At 44.6% G+C, this 16,543-nt stretch overlaps 1 protein-coding gene across 1 annotated transcript; it reads right to left on the bottom strand.

Annotated features, from left to right (window-relative positions):
• Positions 1-13,207: 13,207 nt before the first annotated feature.
• On the bottom strand, positions 13,208-15,869 carry si:dkey-35i13.1 (uncharacterized protein C11orf87 homolog). The gene is made up of 2 exons (XM_048264851.1): positions 15,505-15,869; positions 13,208-14,881 (listed from the first exon to the last, which is right to left on the bottom strand). Exon 2 carries the CDS (start codon positions 14,727-14,729, stop codon positions 14,250-14,252), a length of 480 nt encoding a protein of 159 aa, XP_048120808.1. The 5' UTR covers positions 14,730-14,881; positions 15,505-15,869; the 3' UTR covers positions 13,208-14,249.
• Between the last annotated feature and the right edge of the window lie 674 nt (positions 15,870-16,543).

Here is a 16,543-nt window from a genome sequence, read left to right as displayed (position 1 = left end):
TTAGGCCTGTGTCTATATGATGATGTCATAGGCCTGTTTATGCAGGAAAGGCCTCCAGACCACTTCACCCATGTTTGTGTAGAAACATGCCATGCCAAAAGATTGATACAATTTATTTAGGTCTTCATCTATTCAGTGTAATTGGCCATTTATAGCCCTGGCAGAGCGGCTCAACAGAAACTGACAAGTGACAAAATGTGTGTCTGACAAATTTGGTCACCATGGTCTCCTGCAACATTTTGGAAAGGTGCAAGCCATAAAAGTTTTGGTGACTCTCATATTGGATGCCAAGAAATGGTCTACTTGCCAACAAGGTGAACCCAGAAATTCTGAGTACACCAAAGTTTTATGTTAGAAATGTGTAGCATGGGTCCCTAGCTTGTAGAAACTGCCAGGTGCTAACTTGCATATGTTAGCACAATTAGCAAATGGCAGAAGCTGAAATACACCAAGGACCAAATCCAAGTCCTAAGGTAGGATAGAAGGACCAGTATGGTGCACCCTGAGCCTCCAGGCATCTCTAAGGAGAATCAGGAGCAACCCTCCTCGTTAAGTGCGTATTCCCCGATACAAACAGCCTTGATTGCTGCTGCATGCCTCCAGCTGGGACTCCAGGAACAGCAGGATATACTGGCCCAGTAGGAGTCCACCTGGCGAGCCTCATACCCAGCCATAAACACCCGCCATTGGTAAGAGCCTCATACCAAGCCATGAACACCGGCCATTGGTAAGAGCCTCATACCAAGCCATAAACACCCGCTATTGGTAAGAGCCTCATACCAAGCCATGAACACCGGCCATTGGTAAGAGCCTCATACCAAGCCATGAACACCCGCCATTGGTAAGAGCCTCATACCAAGCCATAAACACCCGCCATTGGTAAGAGCCTCATACCAAGCCATGAACACCCGCCATTGGTAAGAGCCTCATACCAAGCCATGAACACCCGCCATTGGTAAGAGTACACTGTGTTGATCTCATGTTTATGATTCTTAGCAGACGCTTTTGTCCATAGCGATGTATAATCAATGACACCAATGAACATAACATTAAAATTAACAGTTTATAGCAAAGTCATATTGCCTAAATAAATAAATACAAATTATTAATAGAATCATCATATATTCTATCAATGTAGACCACCCTGGGAGATGTAAGTGAAATATGCAAACCATAATCATTGTTATGTGTTTTTTATCTACTTTGATCACCATAGATTGAGACAATAATCCTTATTAAAACCTTTTTTTCATCCTCCTTTATTCCAGTAGAAACGGAAGAAATTTGTGTGACTTAGGTATGTAGGTCTACTATATTAAGCATTTAAATGTGATCAGAACTGACTTAAAATGAAATGAAAATCTGCTCAGATTGATCAAAATGCCCATTTTGAATTTTGAAAATGTCGGAAATGGATTCAACATCCTCATTAACCCCTAAAACCACTCCAACATTGTACAAATTGACAAAACAGTTTCTGAAATATTGTCATATAGCCCATTATGCTAATTTATGCGAATTATGCAAATTGCCCAACATGTGCAAGTTAGCATCTGGCAGTTTCTATATGATGGGGACCCATGCTATACATTTCTAACATAAAACGTAGGTGGACTCAAAATCTCCAGGTCCACAATGGGGCTCTATGGGCTGGCAACTAGACTAAAATGTGAAAGAGGCCTTCTTGTTCTTGACAAGGCTGTTGTCATTGTGATGTGTCATTTGATGTTAAATATGGGATATTTTAAAAATTCTTCATTATTTTGATACATGTTGGTTTTACTGTATCTGTATTTCATTTTGATACCTTTGCAATTTGAGTAGTATGTTAACAAATTTGATGTATTTTCCCCCCATCTCAAATGATTCGCTAAATTGTTGTGGCATTATGTAGCTTGTAGGCTATGTCTATTCACTCAACCTAAAATGCTTTAAATTGCAAAAAACATTTAGAGGGTCAGGGAGGTGAATGTTAATTTAATACAGATGAACATGCTGTTGGTCATTAACCTCTTGACATAATCTGGCAGACTGCTGAACTGAACTGCACTTCCACACTTCTTCCACTGGGTGGCGGTGTAACCCCACAGTGTTCAACACTGCCATCTCAGGGTGAGGCAGGGGGAAGAAGAGACAGAAAGGGACATGCTTTGTTAATATGCCTGAGGTGTACAGGCAACAAAGCCTCCTGCGACAGCCGGGCCAGGTGACTAGATTAACACTCCAGAGGAGGAGAGAAGAGCCGACAGCAGCACTGTCTTCTCCGTGCACTTTTCGCCTCTCTCTCTCTCTCTCTCTCTCTCTCTCTCTCTCTCTCTCTCTCTCTCTCTCTCTTTTCTTAGTATGTCATGGCCTTGGGGTCTTCCAAAGAAGAGAGGTGTGCAATTATAGCCTGTTAAAAGCTGTGTCTGCCTCTGTCACTGAGGAGGAGGAGGAGGAGGAGGAGGAGGAGGAGGAGGGCGACGGAGGAAATCTCTGGCACAGAGAGGTGCTGGGCACTGGCCGCCTCCTATTTGAATCTGTCCCCGTGTGATAAATGAAATCGCGGCAGCTGTGGACGAGGGAAGGGGCAGAATCCTTAAGCCCTAAAATGGATTACAAGAGAAATTTGAAGTGACCCTGAAAGTCACAGAGAGCATGTTATTCCTACTCTCAGAACAAATATAACAAATAATAAAATAAATAACATTTTTTTCCCATCAGCAGGTGTTCCTTCCTGTGTCTAGTAGCCTCTCATTCTGGATTTGCTGTGGAGCTGAAGCACAGGTGGAGGATGATGTCACTGAGCAGTCACCCACCTCACACACACACACACGCACACACACACACACACACACACACAGAATGTTCACCTAAACCTCTCTTGTTCTATGTCTCTCCCTCTGTTTCACACACACACACACACACACACACACACACATGACTGCTCTGCTGTAGGTGTCAGTGTGTGGCAGAGGCTTGTCTCTCTCTTCACCACCTCCTCCTCCTCCACCTCCTCCTCCTCCACCACCTCCTCCTTACCTCACGCCTTCTTCATTAGCATGCGCTGAAGCTAGCTGATTGATTTCCGCTGAACCAAGCCGGAGATAGTGCTGGGAGCCTCTCAGATCATTTGAATTTCCATGATTGATGAGAGGACATTTTAATAGCCCTAAGCAGAGAGTGGTAAAAGGGAGTTGAGACTTTCTGGAAATGTGTGTGTGTGTGTGCGCTGATATTTTGTGAAAACAGGTTTCCGAGTAAGGAGTCAGTACATGTCTGTGTGTGTGTCTGTGCATGTATCAGCCCTGTGATAGTACATGTTTGCATGTGGCAAACTGTGTGTGTGTGTGTGTGTGTGTGCGCTAGGAAGATGCTGTCAATGATTGAACGACTCTGTTACTTGAGCTTTCATACCACTGTTGATCAATTGTTTCAATATGTGCTGCTTCATGCAAATGACACAGCAAAGATACTGCCAGAGGCAAACCTGAATTGCAAACACAATCGTGCACTTCCCTCCACAGAAACACAATCGTGCACTTCCCTCCACAGAAACACAATCGTCCTTCAAGTGTTAGTTATTATAATTTGTATTTTAGTATATTTATATTCTTTATCTTCTACTGTCCTTATTGCTTAGTTGTGTTTTTATATTATATACTTTTTATTAGTTTTTCTGCTGTTAGTGAATGTGTGTGTGTTGTTTGTATGCTACGATAGATAGATATAAGTATAAGTATAGTATAAGTAACTATACTTATACTTATATCTATCTATCTATCTATCTATCTATCTATCTATCTATCAGAAAAACACAATCGGTGCGCTTCCCTCTACAGAAACACAATCGGTGCTGCTAGTTCTCAGTTTGCACCTTCCCCATGAATGGATTGCACCTCTACTGTGCAGTATGGATAAACAACGTCACCTTTATTACGACCATAAAACAGGCAGGAATGAGTTGATGTATTCCACACAGGAGATGCCATTTTGATGGCACATTGCACTCACAGATGAGAATTTGCGCTGTGGAAACAGTCCAGCTGTTTTGTGCGTGATTGCATGAGTGTGTTAACGCATGCCCAGCCCACGCGTGTGATATGGGCAGCATGATGTGAAGCAGTGTTTTATGAGGGAGGGGGGTTTCTTTGACCTTCCGTGGAAGTCAGGGGATGGAAAAATAAGCATGCTTTCCCCATCATGGGGTGCAATATTTCTCTACCGCAGGTTGTCATGGTTACACACACTTTGATTTTTGCACTGTGCTGATAGAGGTATTGATTAATTGTGTACATTACAACATAGAATTCTTTACGGTAGGCCTTCGTCGTAAGCCTTTTTCTTACGGAAGAATTCAGCCAACTCTTGTCGTATGTTTAGAAGGTTGCTTTTCATCAAATTCTCATTATCCCTGTGGTCATGTCTCTCTCTCTTTCTCTCTCCCTCTCTCTCCCTCTTTCTCTGGGGAGTGTTTGAAGCATGATGACAAGAGCATTCTTCCACAGCCATGTTTTAATAAACCTCCAAGCTATATAATCAGCAGAGAGAGCTGTTCTACACTTCATGCCATGACTAACTACCCAATAACCCAATGTTGTCTGCTTGTCTGTATTGTTTCCATTGCCAGGGTAGGTAGGGCTGCAAAAACAAACAGTTCATTAAAAAAAGATCACACACCTAAAATCAAGGTCTGAAAGTCATACTAGACACAGGCGTCGTCGACCTGAGCATGTGTTGCCACAGAACAGACCTGTTGATGGAAACACTATATTTACTTTCACTACACTACACACAAGTGCCTGATCAAAGAAAACATGTCAATTAAGCAATATAGCACGAGTGAGAGTGGGGTTGGTCATGGATATTCCCACGGGTGTTGTTCGGCCGTAGCCACGAGGCCAGATCCGAGGCCGAGTGGCGCAGGCAACAACAGCCGTGGAAATATCCATGACCAATCCCACGATCACGAGTGCTATATTGCTTTTATACAACAATTCTACCACAAACTAAATAACCTGAAAACACCCCAATATTGTTTAAAAATGTTAATTTCGACATCGTTCTTACGCATCAAAAAATAGTTCCCTTTTCAATAGACAGCGTCTTGGTTGCTAGGTAACCAACATTCCAGATCCCTCGTTACGGGTCTTTGTGGTTTACGTGTCTTCTTGAAAGAAATGTTGAAAGTCGGGCTGAAATCACATTCATATCTAGGTTTGCTGCATGCATGTTACAAGGACACTGGGCCATGTCATGTAAGGGACATGGTACTGCAAAAAACCGGAAACATAGCCTACATTGCAGAACCACTCAACTTTATTAATTTATGGTGAATAAATGTTACACTTCTGTGCACAGCCTGACGTGACGATGCTAGCACGTTAGCAGCGGTTAGCTAACTATGCTAACGTTAGTTATCTACAAGTCTCCTCCAAGTGACAATCATATTATACACAATGCTGGCAATGCTGAGAACAATTAGCATCCTCGTTTATCTTACTTACATTGAGTTGACTGTGTGGCTTAATCCACAGATGTGGTGAAGCACTGTTTCGTTATGGTTTGCTAAGGAGTAACCCATTGCTTAAAATAGTGGAGAGCTGGGATGAGAACATTGTGTCAAATCTTCGCATTGTATCGCGGAGTGATTTATTATTAGCTGTGCAAAGTCTGAGTTGAAATATCCAGGGATATTCCAACTCATGGAATGTCTCTCGGCCAATCAGAAACAAATAAATAGTTCCGTAGAACCCGATTGTTGTATAATGTAGAATAACAGCCTCAGGAGCTCAGCCAAACCAGCCGTGTGCATTACGGTTCTGGTCAGATGCACACAGATTTGGGCCACTGGTCCCGTGCTGTCGGAGGCCCTGCGGGAGGTGGTGGACGGCGGCCAGTGCACCGCGGACCGGATGCACGGTGCGATGGCCTTGTAGAAGTCCAATTACTGACCGCTGGGTCTGGAGTCTGGCTATTGATCCACGTGCGCCAGAGATGAGGTCCGCGTGAAGGAGCAAGGCGAGGAGAATGGATGTTGCAGGAACAGATGATCCATCAGAGAGTAGCTTCTGTCTCTCTCTCTCTCTCTCTCTCTCTCTCTCTCTCTCTCTCTCTCTCTCTCTCTCTCTCTCTCTCTCTCTGTCTCTCTCTCCGTCTCTCAGGCTGCCCAGGGCTTTGCCCGTGCCAACAGCGCCATGCTTGTGAGGCTGCTGTGGAAGGCAGGAGGGATTGGGGGGAGATGGAGGTGGGTTGAAGGGGGGGAGGCTGTGAAGAACCGGCTGTTCTGCACGCCAGGGATTCATGTGTATCCAATAGCTAAGGATAGTCAGAGAGAGAGAAAGAGAGGGAGAGGGAGAGAGAGAGAGAGGGAGAAAGGGAGAAAGGGACAGGCAGGTTGGCATCAAGCCATTGTAGAAGAGAAAGCACAAGGATTCTGTATGTGTGTGTGTGTGTGTGTGTGTGTGTGTGAAGATTGAATGTGATGCTACGAGGTATGGGTTGGGAGTGTGTGGCCAGGTCAGACCAGAGGGGGCACAGGTGCTACGATCTCTCTGTGTCCGTCAGTCATGTATGGAGCATCTGTTCTGGCTCCCTTACCTCGGACCAAAACTGCTGCCGCCACCACCAACACACACCACCACTATACTGTACACCACCACCATAAACCACCACCACACACTACCACCACCACCATACACCACCACCACACACCACCACTACCACACACTACCACCACCACCATACACCGCCACCACTACCACACACCACCACCACCACCACCATACACCACCACCACACACCACCACCACCACCACCACCATACCACCACCACACACCACCACTAACACACACTACCACACACTACCACCACCAGTAGCCCTGGGGCTGCATTACTGCACACTGTGATTCATTTAAAGCACTTATGCACGTCCGTTGACATGATATATCGATTTACCTCAAGGAGGCCTTAATTGTGAATTAATGGTGTTGTGTGCCAGAAAGGCAAAATATTTTTAAGACTAAATTCGCTTACTCTCAATGAGACGAATGCACAAAGTTAATTATTGCAGAGAGAACAGTCTGTGTTATGTTTTTATAGTGATTACATAGGCATTGTTTCTCATTTACTTGTTTTGAATCAAATTAAAAACCAAAATGATCCAATTTAAGGAGTGTGTTTCAAACAGTGAAATAAAAAGCTGTTGCCATTATCAACCTGTGCTAGTATGTTGCATATTTCGTCTTGATAATGATATCATATCGGAACCTTTAACAGATAAAATTGTCATAAAAAATGGTCTCAGTTGACGTAAAGACACCTGAGCACTGTTGCTAGTGGAAAATAAACATCATGCATTCTCCCTGTTTGCTATTTACATGAATAATAGCAAAATAAACCAGGCATCTATAGTATTCTTCAACCTGAAAATTCATTTCATTTTTTAGTACCTGCCCTTAGCATACAGCCATGTTGTGTTATTCACCATGCATGTCAGGTCCCTGGAGAGCTTCCACTACCTCATCCTCTCCTGTCAGGAAACGAGGAACGCTCTAACATTGGCCCCCGTGGATATCCGTAAAGACCAAAGAGTTCAAAGGCCACGCCTTGTCCTTTGCATCGTGCCTCGGGTCCCCCTGAGAGGTGTGTGATGTATGAAGGGTGCGTTGAATCATCTTACAGCTCACACCCCTGGAGGCTGCTGACTCTGACACCGGCTTGTCCCAGATCTGGCCCGCTTCGGATCCCCCCTGTCGGGCGTTCTCAGAGACGGAACACTGGGCCATTTAATTGGAAGACTCCAGTGTTGCCAGTGTTCCGGAACTGTCTATGTCACATGTATTTGCCACAGAGGCAACCCTGGCTTTCCCACCAGAGATCCAATTACAGGTTACAATGCCTGTCGCTGTTGTTCTGATATGAAGCTGCAGTCTCTCTGTATGTCTCCTAAAGCTTGAACAACCGGAGATCTTGTCCTTTTGGAGGTAGAAGCACACGCTCTCTGGTTGTGCTTGGCAAGCCTGGGGTGTCGTGATTAAAAGAGCCTGAAAAGCCACGAGGGAAGAGCTGGTGATGACACGGGGGTTCAGCAGGCCATTGACTCCCACATCAAAAAAACAAACAGACGCTGAAGCATCTTCCTTTTATCCTGAGATCAAACATGGCACCATGACTGAAAACATGGCTATTACGCATTGTTTCAGAGTGCAATGCTGAAATGATACTCCTTTCAATTGCAGATGCAGCCTCATGTTATTTTCCCAAAAGGCCACTTTTATATCATACACTGTAACTAAGGAGAGAACAACAGTGATTCGGTCAGACACCACAAGCAACCCTTGTTTGTCCTTAGCATGTGAAGGACAGAAAGTAAAAGAGTTGCAGTAAGCAGAAATGTTTTATACCTTTTGGCTCATAAATACTGTAGAGCCTGAAACAATCACAGAGCGCGTGGTCTTGTGTAGCAAGATGTGTCTTGCTGATAGTGTACATCGAATAAAATGAAAGAAAAGCAAAGGAGATGAAAGCTAATGGAATCTCAGAGAAACTCGTAGAAAAGACAGAAAAATGAGCCTGTGTGTTGTGGTGCATGTTAATGTTTCACTCTTGCATCTGGACAGCATGGCCCGCCTTTCACCCAAAACGAGTCTCTGTCTCTCTTTCTTTCTTTCTCTCTTTCTTTCTCTGTCTCTCTTTCTTTCTTTCTTTCTCTCTTTCTTTCTCTGTCTCTTTCTCTCTCTCTTCCTCTCTCCCCCTGCCCCCTCTCTTTCTCTCCCTCCCTCTCTCTGTCTGTCCCCCGCTCTTTCTCTCTCTCTCTCTTTCTGTCTCCCTCCCTCTCTTTCTCTGTCCCCCCTCTTTCTCTCTCTCTCTCCCTCTCTCTGTATCGGCACAGCAGGAAAGGCACTTCTGTCTCTTCCAGAACGAGAAGCCATTTCTGCTCCGTAGAGGCGTGTGGGAGCCAGCGGGTCTTGGCTGTGCCGCTCTCACTGACACTACCCCTCCAGATGCAATTATATGATAGCGACCGTGGAATCCACCCAAGGCAGCTTACATCTGCCACCTCAGTGGCCAACGCAGGGGCTGTGCTAGCTAAGAAGGCTTTCCATGCAAGAGAGAGGGAGGAGAGAGCAGGTTAAGATGGCCATTTTGTGTTGCGGTCGCTCATTTTGTCTGTGGTTAGTCATGGGTGTCGAGGTGGGTGTGGGGTGGGGTGGGGGGTGGGGGGGCAAAGAAACATGAAATCCGCCGTCAGGAACTTCCCTTATCAGAGCCACTGCTGGCAGACAATGGAGGAGGATGGTGCGGGAGTACAGAGAGACCGCACATCTGAACTGAACTGATCAATGGCTAGCCATGAATTGGGCCCCTTATCACTTCTGCTCTGCTCTGAGGTGGAGTCACTGATGAACAGTCCCCTGGAATTGAAAAGGCAATAAAGAAAAACAAATCCCATCAAGGAGAAGAGGTGTGACTATTCTGCAGCTCTTCGATTACGGTCACCTGAAACACTCTCACCTGAGAGTGTCTCACCACACAGCGAGCAATAACAATGCCCTTCCAAACAAACACAGATGCACCATAGCGGATCTATGTGCGCTCAATTACACAACACCATTCCCTTTTTTCTATTGATTTGGGTAAAATGTCACAAGGAAACGATCAACATCTCACATCTCCCCAGTCCAGATTCTAAATGCAGGTTACTATTGACTGCATTTTGTCCTCTAATATAGCGAATAATCAGGAACAATATTGCCTTGTCCTGGTGAAGTTATTAGACGACATATTGCACAGGGCTCATCATCTCCACGATCAGTATCTATCATATCAGACCATATTGTGCCCTTCAGATTAGAATGTGTGTCTGGATGATGCAACAAACTTGCATGTGAGCCACTTTTGGGCAGCCGTGGCCTACTGGTTAGCGCTTCAGACTTGTAACCGGAGGGTTGCTGGTTCGAGCCCCGACCAGTAGGCACGGTTGAAGTGCCCTTGAGGAAGGCACCTAACCCCTCACTGCTCCCTGAGTGCCGCTGTTGTTGCAGGCAGCTCACTGCGCCGGGATTAGTGTATGCTTCACCTCACTGTGTGTTCACTGTGTGCTGAGTGTGTTTCACTAATTCACGGATTGGGATGAATGCAGAGACCAAAGATCAAAAGATATACTTATATACTTATACTTTGACAGAATCCCCAAAATATTGAAGAATGTAGCAGATGAAGAACTCCGAGTTGTGTGGGTACTAGGGGATTAATCCTGGATTTAGTGTTATCAGGGTTCTAATCCCCGCACTGAGCCTTTGTTTGTGTGTCGCGCAGTGTTGGAGTTTTCTTTCATCTGCATCGGTACTGATTGAAATAAGGATTTATTTGGGTGGTACAGTAAGTGGGATATATCATCCTGATTGAAATAAGGCTTTATTTGGGTAGTAAGTGGGATATATCATCCTGATTGAAATAAGGCTTTATTTGGGTAGTAAGTGGGATATATCATCCTGATTGAAATAAGGCTTTATTTGGGTGGGATATGGGACATATCATCCTAATTTATGATCTCCATGTGACTATATCTATAGTTCAGAGAATATTTACCTTCAGTTCTGTGTGCTGGGGATAAAAGGATATGTGAATGATATGGTCATAAAACAGCCATCTAAATACACGTTTGTAAGGGTGAAATTACTGAAATACAACAGAGGTAGAACTCCCAATGTTTTATATGGTGTATGTGAATGAAACATGTAACACCAAGGACATTACTCAGGATTATGTCAGGATCTATAGGTTAAACCTGGGATGTCCCTGGGCCCCTTTACACCACTGAGGTCTTTCAATCTTTCTAGGTCTCCAGGCATAACACCATATATTCATCACAACCATTCTCTGTGATGTAGACTTTACCAACAGTCCCATGTATTAAGTATCCTCTAGTTTATTCAAGCCTTCCATGCTTATTTGTCTGAATCAAGCACCCATGTTGAGGAGGAGGGTGCTTTAAAATGCACTTCCCACGACGTGTGCAAATGCTCCAGTGCGAGGAGTGGGCGACTCAGCCAGCGCCTGGACGCTGAGAAGAGCCCTCTTCACATCCGTCTGTTTAATGTATGGCAGTTAATGTGGACACTGGCGTTTAAATGGAGCCGCTCCAGTGCCGGCCGACACATGGTGGCTCCTCTTAATGTGTGCTGTGGGCCAGGAGGGGAGAGCGCTTATATCTGGACATGCTGATGACTGTGCTGCTCGCCCGCCATAAAAAACAACACGAGAGAGGGGGAGAGAGAGAGAGAGGGAGAGAGAGAGGGAGGGGAGAGAGAGAGAGGGAGAGAGAGGGAGGGAGAGAGAGGGAGAGAGAGAGGGGGAGGGAGAGAGAGAGAGAAGGGGGGAGAAGAGAGGGAGAGGGAGAGAGAGGGGGAGGGAGAGAGAGAGGGGGAGAGAGGAGAGGAGAGGGGGAGGGAGAGAGAGAAGGAGAAATGAAGCAAAAAGAAAGAGTGACTAGAGTAAGAAATTGAATGAAATGGGAAAGAAACAGACTGTAGAAAAAAAAGCAGGCACACTCAAGGGCTTGATTCTAATACAAATTTGTATTGAGAGCCGAGGTTTTTTTCAACAAGTCTACAGACAAAAAAAAACTAGGAAACAAACGCTTCAGGCTTAGACCTTGGAGACATTGATAAAGGGCTAAGCCCAAACGTTTGTTTCCCAGTTTTTTGTCTGTAGACTTGTTGAAAAACCTCGCTCTCAATACAAATTTGTATTAGAATCAAGCCAAGTGCCTCTTTTTTTTCTACTGTACTCAACCTTTGGAGTTCACGCACCAGTCAAAACATCACAAACTTAAGGCGCAGACGCCGACTCGCCATTGCTCCTCAAAGAAACAGACTGAACGAGACATAAAAATGAGATGAGAGAGAGAGACAAAGGGAGAGAACGAAAGGGAGAGGAAGGCAGAGAGGACAGAAGGAAAGAGGTGCAGATGATAAAAGGAGGAGGAGAAGAGGCCGTTTGGCTCACCATACGTGTTGGCAAGGAGAGCTCCTCCTCCTCCAACAGGGGAGGGGAGGTATTCAGCGCCGACAGGCACGCCGCACCACATCGGAGAGAAATATCATTAACTGCTCATTATCTCTCGCAGGAAATCCATTATAACGTGCGTTAGTTAACCAAGTCAAAGGCACAAAAGGCAAATAAAGAGAGAGAGGGAGAGAGAGAGAGAGAGGGGGGGGCTGTCTGCCTCTATAGTCAAGGTTTTATTTTCCCTTTGCCAAACTGTGGATCACGTATATATATCAAACAATCAGCCTTTTGATAAAGACGGGGGCTGGATCATTGCAGTGTTTGGGGAGGATAATTGGATTACCTTAAATGGGAAAGCTAAGACACCAGGCATAACTCAAAGGCAAGGACACGTAACCGCCTGGACATGATGCCATGGCCCAACCTTCACCCTGTGCTAACGGACAATCAGGTCCTCCTCTCAGCATCCAAGAATATTTGCATAAATAGTACTGTCTGCTTTGGAAGAAAATTGAAATGACGCCCTGATGCGTGTGTGCCTGTGTGTGTGCTTGTATACAAATGATTCATTACCACCACAGACACCCATATAATAAACCATTCCAGTGGAAATTCTCAGTCTAATCAATTTCTGTGGAAAACTGTCCATCCATTTTTCAAAAGGATGATGTTTTAATAGTGCGTATTTAGCTGGTTCAGGGCTTGGTGTGTGTGTGTGTGTGTGTGTGTGTGTGTGTGTGTCCTGGTTCCTGGAACGTTCCAGTGTGCAGATGTGGGCTATTCAATGTCACACAGGCTGGAGATAAATTCAGACATTTCAATACCTCAGTGAGAGTGCGTAAAATGAGAACAATGAGAATAAAATGAGAAAAAAACTCATTTCATCAGGGTGTATTAAACTGGATTCAGGTGAGCTCCCTAGAGTCCTCCCAACCTCTCTGAAGAATTACAAATGACACACCCAAATGTGACCTGTCCTAGTCATCAGCCACATCTATTTTCCCACGTTCCCTTTGGAGATGTTCCATAATATAAGTTCTAAAATATTTTCAAGAATTATTTGTTGAATTAGCCTACTGTATAAAATAGGACTGTCCTGTGTCCCATATAAGATACACATATCTAGCATGATCTGTTTGAGAGGCCTATATGTTTCTCATGTATGTCACTCGTTGCCCTAACAACACTCTGTCAAGGAAATGCACACACCAGTTTTAAAATTAGTTCTCATTTATTGTAGATCATCATGAATTACACTTTTATAATCTTATGATTTAAATAAATTATCAAGAAAGAATATTTGTTTAGCCTATATATTTATCTAAATGCAAATATGAGCAAAAATAACGAAGGAATATTAAAGAGCAAAATAAAAGCATTAAACTGACTCCGAGCTGTATTATGACTAAACTGAAATGCTTTAGTAGGCTAGTAGTACATAAATATCACTATACAGCACCGTTACCAAAACAAGGGTATACAACCACTAGTAGCTGCAGTTTCACGTTAACAGTCTCGAAAAGGATTTAGCTGGGTATAAAATTACGTATATGTCTAGGCCAGGTTAATACGGCAGGGATAGCGCTTAGTTAAAAGTACTTAAGATGGCCAGGTTTAACTCTCGAACTACTAGGCTATAAGCTAGCTCAACTGAAGTAAGTATGCTCTACGGAAACACTTAACGTTGACTGATTTACCATGAACTCAGGAGAAGGGAATCTACAAACGAAAATGCGCGACTAACGGGAGTTCTACGGGGAGAAGAACATTAGTCCGCGTCGCCTCCTCGATTTCAGCACTTCAGCACTGGACAGCGGCGGTCTACTATACAAGATGTGCACCCGCCCGGCCCTTTCCTGCATCTCTGCTCGACTCTCCTGATCCCACCACAATACTTCGCCGGCAGGAAAAAAAGAAATAGCACATTTCCAAGTAACTGACTTGATCACTATATTACAGTTAATTCCATTTGCCTGTAGATGGTCCTCCGTTCCAACGAGCCCTAGGCCGGTAAAGTCCCCCAGGAAAGGACGTCAAAAAACCGTCAAAGATCCAGAGGCTGACTGTTCGCTCTGTATAAAGTAATTTACTGCTCTTAGTGGTTGCTTCGCGCTCCTGCTGAAGCTATAATGAAGACTTATCATTGTTCATGCTTGTAGAATTGTAGAATCTATTTAACCCCTATGGAATATAATAGTATGAATACACAGTATCTATTTACATTGTTCCTTAAATGCTTTGTGGTATTGCATTATCAAGATACCGCGACAGATTCCAGCAAGTTCTGGTCATTTGCCTGTCCCGTGTGTCGTGTGTTCGCTTTTGACTCGTTCTCCGGGATGGGTGTAACGCTGGAGTCTTTCTGAGACGGTGTGCTTGGTTCACTCCTCCGGACTGCGGCGGGTGGCCGTTTACCCGGTCTCACCATGATACACTGCCGGACTACCGGCTTCCCTTTGACGGTTTTGGGGCTGCAGTTGTCGCGTTCGTACTCCTCCTGGGCCTTCTGGATCTTGCGCTTTTTCATCTTGCTTTTGTGAAAGTGAAAAGTGACCAGGGATATAAATATGATTCCAATGATCAGTGCGATGAGCACGAATAGCACGGCGGTGGAAGAGAACGACTGGAACAACTGGTCCATCTGTTCGATGCAGGTGCCATTGTTTTGGGCAGTCCCGTTGAAGGTACAGGGTGGTATGGAAAGCGCCAAATTCTCGGATGTCCTGGCACTCATTGAGCACGCTTTTCACAGATACAGTGTGTATTCCGAGAATGACAGGGGGAAATGCTGTGAATACAATCTCCACCAGAGCGTACCTCCAAACACCGTTATATTGCGACCATTCCTCCGGCGTGTTAGGGTCTCAGAGTCCCGTAGGAATCACCCTAAAATGGAACCAATAAAGAATCACAAATTAGACAGAGCAATTCAGACAGTCAAGAAATACGCATCGGCAGTGACATATTTCCCAGTCAGATCATGACATGCATTTGAAAGCTGCAAAAGCTCCCTTACCGCCCAGTATAAAGGGGCTTCTGTGATTCACAATCGCTTCTTTACAACAATGAGCGGGGCGGTACACTGCAAAAAATCCCTCCGAGATTCAATTCTCTTTCCCCCGACAATGTCAAGCACGTCTGTTTCACGAACTGTAGCTCGGACTCAAGGTAGAACATCTGAAGGGCACTTTGAAGTTATGCCATGGACGGAATGTTAAGGTAGATCTGGAGGCTACTGTTTTCTTCGTTATGCGAGCATTAAGGGTACGTAAATCCTCGGCAAACTCAACTGAAAAAGTGAAACGTGGTCCTCACGCCTTAATTGTTAACTGCGGCATTCCTTTAGATAAGGCAGGCATCAAATGAGCGATTCAAACGAGCACGCAGTCACGAAATACTGATGCCATTAAATGATCTAAAACAAAGAATGCCGCGAACCCGCCATCAGTTCGTTCTTATTCACCCCAACCCCGACATCCATAAAATAAGAGCAGATGAAAACTGTTTACCTGACGTTACTGTGGGTTCCCGCTGTTTCGGAGGCGAAGACCAGCCGGGTTCGCAAAAACTGAGAAAAAGGAAAAGAATTCAGCCAATCCCTGCAGATCGCAATGACGTACCGTGCTTGATAATCGGCAAGCTTCACCGTGACCAGAAGCCCCATTCATACGTACACTTGATGCCAGTTGTCCTTCTGTCATTCAAATGTATGGGAGAAAACACTAGAGGACAACTTATTACTCGAAATACATAACTACTACAGGCATTCGACCCTCTCATATGCCAGGCGGATGTGCGTAAGTGTTTTCGCCATATTCAGTTGTAACTTTCCGTGCAGGCGGAGGACAGGGGGTGTAGGCTATAGCAACTTTACGGGCGTGGAAACCAATGTCGTAGATGTAACTATGAGCATAAATGCTTGGTGGAAATATGTAATCGTTGCCAAATGAACATAATGGGTTTGCAACGTGGGTTGAACAGGGCAGGCATTATAAGGCGTTTTAAGAATGCCATTTTCAGACCAGTGCCTTCGAATTCGATCCTGATTAAATGAGTTCTGATCTTGCAAGGGCGAAGTATGCATGATGGATGAGAAAAATGCCACATACTCTATGGCGCTGTTACCAAGGGGTTAACATGCAAACAAAAGAAAAAAGACAAGGGAAGAAATGGACATAAATATGATATAGCCGACATATGATTGGGTGTCATAGAGATGACAAGGTTCACCCACACACACACACACACACACTTTTTTGCCCACTGTAAGTGCAGTACTTTGTAATACCACACTGCTTTGTCACACTATTTCCATTCTATTCTATTCTGTTCTGTTCTATTTTATTCTATTCTATTCCCAGTTGTGACTCTTGGTTCTATCCTGGAGGTTTTGTCCCTGTGAATGCAACATAAAGACAATAATGTTCTGCTCAACCCAGAGGTGTTTGATTTAATGTGGGATGGCGGTTCAGGTAAAAACAAACCTGCAGGTATTTCTGTTTGCTGTTTAGTGTAGGTCTCATGGGATTTACCGATTCAGATGACAAA

The sequence above is a fragment of the Alosa alosa genome, chromosome 15, assembly GCF_017589495.1.
Source record: "Alosa alosa isolate M-15738 ecotype Scorff River chromosome 15, AALO_Geno_1.1, whole genome shotgun sequence".
Taxonomy (NCBI): Eukaryota; Metazoa; Chordata; class Actinopteri; order Clupeiformes; family Clupeidae; genus Alosa; species Alosa alosa.
Note: the sequence above shows the minus strand (reverse complement) of the source record. Positions and strands in the feature narration are given on the sequence as shown.